General features: G+C 51.2%; 1 protein-coding gene across 2 annotated transcripts in view; it reads left to right on the top strand.

Annotated features, from left to right (window-relative positions):
• The first annotated feature begins 1,693 nt into the window (after window positions 1–1,693).
• The window catches only part of AACS (acetoacetyl-CoA synthetase), a 37,421-nt gene continuing 33,114 nt past the window's right edge, over window positions 1,694–6,000 (top strand). Inside the window, exons 1-2 of one of the 2 annotated variants that reach the window (XM_063415831.1) lie at window positions 1,694–1,974; window positions 4,953–5,056. In XM_063415831.1, the coding sequence (XP_063271901.1) occupies window positions 1,857–1,974; window positions 4,953–5,056 (222 nt within the window). In that variant the 5' untranslated portion in view covers window positions 1,694–1,856. The remainder of the gene's footprint in view (window positions 1,975–4,952; window positions 5,057–6,000) is intronic. The other variant, XM_063415830.1, reaches the window with a different exon arrangement.

Here is a 6,000-nt window from a genome sequence, read left to right as displayed (position 1 = left end):
CATGTCCTATCACTTGTTCCCGGCTGTCCCTCCTGTCAGGGAGTTGAGCAGGGCCAGAACCCCCCGAGCCTCCTTTTCTCCAGGCTGAGCCCCTCTCCCAGCTCTGTTCCTGTCTCTGGACTGCCTCCAGCACCTCAATGTCCCTCCCAGGCTGAGAGGCCCAGAACGGGCACAGGACTCGTGGTGTGGCCTCATCCTCCTGAGCTGAGACCCCCTTGGGACACGGGGTCTGTAAAAATGAGAAATTGCTCATTTTTGACTGGAGCTTTGCTTACAGTCCTGGCAAGGAGCGCCGCAACCACTCATGGCATCGAGCAGGTGGATTTGCTCAGGTGTAATTCTCCTGTCCCACACGTGTCCCAAAGCTCACCCCAGGGCAGGGCAGGCTGTTCATCACCGGGGGTAAATGGTGTGGAGGGGCTGCTGGGGGGTCTGAGGTCTGTGCTGGTGTGGGAGGCAAAACCCTCCTGCCCCTTTTGGGTTGTGAAGGTGTTTATGACACCAAGAAAGCATTACTGTGTGGGTACATCCACTGGAACACGGCTGGGGGCAACCAATGTAAGATTGGAGAAGATGGAAGATTGCAGAAGATGGATTCTCCAGGCAGTTTCCCCACCACAGGCTGCGGATCCCAAACCCACTGAACCCTCCAGGACCTGGACAGTGGCGCTCCCGTCCTGCCTTCTCCCTTATCTCTGTGCCTGGCAGGTGTCCGGCCGTGGATTTCACAGCTCCGCTGACCTCCGGGCGCTGCCAAGGCGAGGGAGGCACGCGGGGTGATAGTGTGTTCCCATTCCACTGCTGCCTCCCCGAGTCCCTTCGGCTCTGGGGGAATTGTTTAAAAACATGCCAGATTTAAGGTCTGTCTCAAGGCAGATAAGGATTGTGGATTGTTTAAATCGCATTTCCATGGCCTTCAAATTTAATAAAGGAGTTGTATTCTGGCAGCACAGAAATCTAAATGGCACATAGAACAAGTATACAATCTATCACACATATTTTGCTTTCATATACAGTATGCCTGCATAATTTCCCATCAAATTCCCATTTTTGAGGTTTCTTTGAAATAGAAACAAAACCATGACCTTGAAAATAAGCAGCACAGATACACCGTGAAACGGTTGAGGTTCTAAATGACCCTTAAAGATCACAGGCCAGCAGTGAATTGGACGTTATTATGTGCTTTATTACCACCAATTCCCGGCTGAAATCGGTTATTGCAACATCTCGATGGTCACTAGCAGAGCCCACATTTAGAAAGCAGGGCAGCAATAATAAATTTTAATCCGAGGTGCAAGCTGTGTAGGCTGGGAGCGTTACACAAGCACGACTGGGATGGCAAGGCTACGGACAAACGCGTTTCTTGCCTCATTTTTGGGTCAAAGACACCTGTTGGTACTTCTTCAGACCTCCTTGTGGGGTGAAAAAAATTAAACCAACAGCGCGGCGGTGATTTTGCGGAGATCCGGTGAGAAGCGCGAAGCGATGGTTCCTCCCGCTGCCGACGCGGCGTCTGGTGACCTTCCGAGGTGACAGGGACCGGCTGTGCGGCGCTGCCCCATCCCTCCCTCCCCGGGGCCGCTGACCCCGCGACCCCCGGGCCGCCGCCGCCCCTCCCCGCCCATGTCCCCGTGTCCCCACCGCCCCCTCGGCGGGCGGGGCGGGGCGGCCCCGCACTTTTCTCCGCGGCGGAAGGTTACAGAGCCCTTCCCCATGATGTGATCGGCGGAGCCTTTAAAGGGTGCGCAGGGAGGAGGAGCCGCACTCAGCGCCGGGGCGCGGTGGGAGCGGGGCCGTTCCGGCTGTGAGGGAGCCTGCGGGACGCACGGTGCTCGCCTCGCTCCGCTGCCGCAGCCATGTCCCGGGAGCCCGAGATCATGGAGTCGCAGGTGATGTGGGAGCCGGACACGAAGCGCAACACCCACATGGACCGGTTCCGCGCCGCCGTGGCTAGCAGCTGTGGGCTCCGCCTGGGTGAGCGCTGGGCGGGGGCAGGCGGGCGCTGCCTCCCCGGGGTGTCCTCACCGTGGGCCCGCGGCAGGTGTGAGGCCCATCCGTGTGCCTGTGGGTGCCCGGGCACCCCCGGGGCCGGTGGGCAGAGAGCTGCGGGCGGGATGCTCTGCCTGAGCCGCAGCCAGAGGCCCGGGGCAGCATCGCCGGTGTGAAGGCATGTCCGGATGGGAAAGGCAAACAGCCTTATCTGCACTGCTGCTGCGGCTGGATGTCCACCCGGGCAGCGCTACCTGCCGAGGCTCCGGTGTGCACGGAGGGCTGGGGAGGCACTGGAGTGACTTAGTGCTTTTTAAAGGGCTGTGGGAAGGCGGGATTACTGTCGCTATGGCTGAGGTGAGGGAAAGCCTTAATGTGGTACCGCAGAGCAGAGGCAGGAGAGTGGAGCTATGGTCATGCTCATATCTCATTATGAAGAGAACATTTCTTGTAATATTCAGGCACACTGGGAGGTGAATGATGGTGCCTAAGCTTGTTCAGGGGTGGAAGGTAAGGGGGTTCTGCTGTGCATCAATCACAGCTCTTGAGCTGCAGTTCCTGCTTTGTGTTTGCTCAGAAATCCTTGTGTGGCTGTGAAGAGGTGTGTTTGGTCAAAGACGAGGTTCTTTGACTTGGAAACAACTGAAATGAGGCCTGCTTTGAGCAGGGATTTGATGCCCAGAGGTGTTTCCAGCTCCGAGTGTTGTTTTTTCTGTCACTGCAGGCTGTAGGTCGTGTCTCCAGGCTGTCAGGAGTCAGTGGCTCAGCCACATCATGGACTGGCTAAACTTCAGTGCATGTGGAGGTCAAACCCTTCAGTTCTGGCTAGTTTGTTTTATATCATTCTCACTAGGTACTTGGGGCCCAAGTTACTGGTGTAGCTTTCCTGCAATCATTTGTGTGATGGAGGGTGAAGGGAGTAGTTTTGGCAAGTGGCTTGGAAGTTTGTCAGTCCTGTACAGGTGTCAGTGGTATGAGCAGGCACGTTCTGGAGTGGTGGCAGTGTCAGGAGTGCTTCTGTCCAGGAAACAATTCCTCACCTTGATTACTGTGTGGGTAAGCCAGGTCATCATTTTGGCTGGTGGTGATTTCCCATTGGAATCCAGGTGTGTGGTGTCTCAACTCTCCTGCTGGATGGGAAGCAAGTTAATCCAGGGTTTTGGGCAACTTCTGAATGCAGTAATGTAGCTGGTACACATATGATCAAGAACAAATGTAATTTCAGATGGGCTGCCTGTGTTTATGGCTGAAACAACTGGAACTTTTTTCATCTCACTTGGAAAGTGGCTTTCTCTGTTGGAAGGTGAATTCCTGTGTACAACTAGAAACCTTTGTCAGCTTCCACTAGGTTTGCACTGGTGCTCTTTGGCATGAGTGCTATTCACAACAAAGAATGGATGCTCTCTGTAACATTAAGATGTGGACTCTGAGGAGAGCTGAGGGCAGTGTAGTCCCTTAGACAATGGCTCTGCTGGCCTCTGGAAATGTAACAAAATGTATTTGCTTGTTGAGTAACAGACCTGTGCCCTGAAGGACTTGCATGCTGAAGCTTATTTGGAACAAGCTGTTCATGCTGTAAGAAACCAAATTAATAGTGATGTGTAGCTTCTTGGATGTATCATGTTTTGGAGCAGGTGGTACAACTGGGTTTTGAAGGAGAGGATGGAAACCTGAATTATTCTTGTGTCCAGTCTTACCCCTGTGCAGCTGGTGTGTGTAGTAGAGGATAGTGATGAGTAACTTTGGAGTGTAAAAAAGTATGTGGGGATTTGGGCAATGTGCAGATGAAATCTCTATTATGGAGAAGAGTCTTTGCCTTGTCTACCAATAATACTTAGGGGATAATCTCACTTTGTGGAAAGGACAGACTGGGTGGGGAAACAGTTAAGTAAGTGGTGGCTAAGTGTGAGTAACAGTGCAGAGATGGTTTTGAATGTTTTTCTTTTAAAAAGCTGGAAGATGTCCCCCTTGTAGAAAAGGGATTGCAAAGATGACTTTTGCAGCAATTGGCTGGGTAACAGGCTGAAAAACCAGAGATAATTAGTGAAGATGCCTTTGAATGGTTCAGCTGAAAGCATTGAATGGGGAACAGTTGGCAGAGCAGGAAACTTACTGTCACTGATGGCAGAAATATTTAATTGGTTGCTGGCACTGCTTCAGATATTGTGGACACGATGAGGAAATGTCACTTCCAAGCTTGTGATGAGGAATTGGCTTCAGTTATTCATACCTAGAACTGTTTCACACTGAATTTCAGCATTTAGTTTGAATTGTGGGGTTTGTTATGCGTGCTTCAGGTTACTCCATGTGTCTCACAATCAGGTAAGACTTAAACTGCTTATTTCCATTGGTCATTGGTTTAATATGTAGGTGGGTAAACATCTTGTTTGACTTCATTCATGCTGTCTCAGTGTGAAAAGGTGAGCTGCAGCCCTCATATTCACTGAAAATCAGCCGTGCTTCCTGTGACAGTGCTGTTGATCCACGGCTGGACATCGAGTGCCTCTAATCTCTGTGTCACTGAGCTATCAGAGGCCTTTGGCCCCAGACTGGGACCTCACAGCGAATGTCCCTTGTCAGGAAGCCTTGTTTATCTTCTGCTGTGTGAAAGTATCATGTTGATAGATAGGAAGTGTCAACAAGCAGGACTTGTTTAATCTGCAGCTGCACTGATGGCAGGGGAGTGTGTGTGGACATTGCAGGGAGTTACTAGAAAAGGTCACTGTCTTTGTGGCAGATGGCTGTGACACAGGTGAGGTGATGCTGTCTGTTCAGGTGTCCAGGTAGACTCTGTTGGTTCTGCAGTCACTTGCTTTGAGCAGAAGTGATCTACTCTGTGGTCAGATTTAGCTTTCTAATTGTTTTAGCCACAAATTTTCTTTCTCCGGGACATCCCTAATTGTAATTTTGTGTAGATGCCTGTAATTCTCTGCACAATGCTGACACATCTCTCTTATTTCCAGCCAACTATGATGATTTGTACCAGTGGTCAGTGGAGTCCTACTCAGACTTCTGGGCAGAATTCTGGAAGTACAGTAACATCGTCTGCTCCCGCCTCTATGACGAGGTAGGTTCAGTGCTTATCTTACAGCAAGTGCAACACCAAGGGGAAATAAACTGATATTACAATCAATCTTTTGACCTCTTCTTAGAACTGTGGCAAGTGACACGAGGGATCGATCTAGTCCTGAATTTCCTGGTGTGGTGGGTGGTGGTGCTCTGTTGCTGGTGCACTTTAGGACAGTGAAACCCTCGAGTTTTGTTGTCCTAAGCAGTTCTGCTGTATCCTTGTGGCTGTGTGCCCACCTTGTCCTTCCTGGCTGCTCCTGGGGAATCTGCCAGTGCACTGCCTTCTGCCTTGGGGTTGTGCTGGTGGAATATCACCCTGGTTTTGTAAATGCTGGCTTTGTGTCAAGTTGGTGTTTGCCTTCCCTGAGTCAGCTTAGCTGATAAGCTCAGCTGTTACCCTCTGGCTTTGCAGAAGGGGTTATGGAAGCTCTGCAGTGAGGTGCAGGCTGGAAATGTCTCTGAGGCACTGGGGGAGCACCAGGCAGTGCCACAGAGCTCCTTTGGGAGAGAGGTGACCCTGCAGACCTTGCAGATGGAGCCCTTGTGTAGTCCTGGTGTGGGATACCAGCATCACCCTGGGGTTTTCCATCTCAGGGAGATGTTGGGCTAATTACTGGAAAAGCTTCATGCAGTGGAAGCTTCCTGGGATTTAGTAGGGAGGTCTGGACTTAATGCCTGGGGTCCATCTGTTCCAGAACCCTGAGAGTGCTGCCAGTCCTGCAGAGGGGACTGGTGAGTTTGTTGTGACTTTTCCTGTTTCACTGATTTCTGTACTGATGGATCAAGTGGTTCTTCCTGCCATGGGACTGCTCAGGTGTTTTATTTAATGTGACCCACCCTTCAGAAGAGTGAATGCAGCAAGAGTGTAAGAACTAGCCTGCTTTAAAGTGTGTGGTCTGAGCACTATAAACACTTAAACTTTACATTTTCTGTAGGTGCTAG

Source organism: Prinia subflava, chromosome 19, assembly GCF_021018805.1.
Source record: "Prinia subflava isolate CZ2003 ecotype Zambia chromosome 19, Cam_Psub_1.2, whole genome shotgun sequence".
Lineage (NCBI taxonomy): Eukaryota > Metazoa > Chordata > Aves > Passeriformes > Cisticolidae > Prinia > Prinia subflava.
Note: the sequence above shows the minus strand (reverse complement) of the source record. Positions and strands in the feature narration are given on the sequence as shown.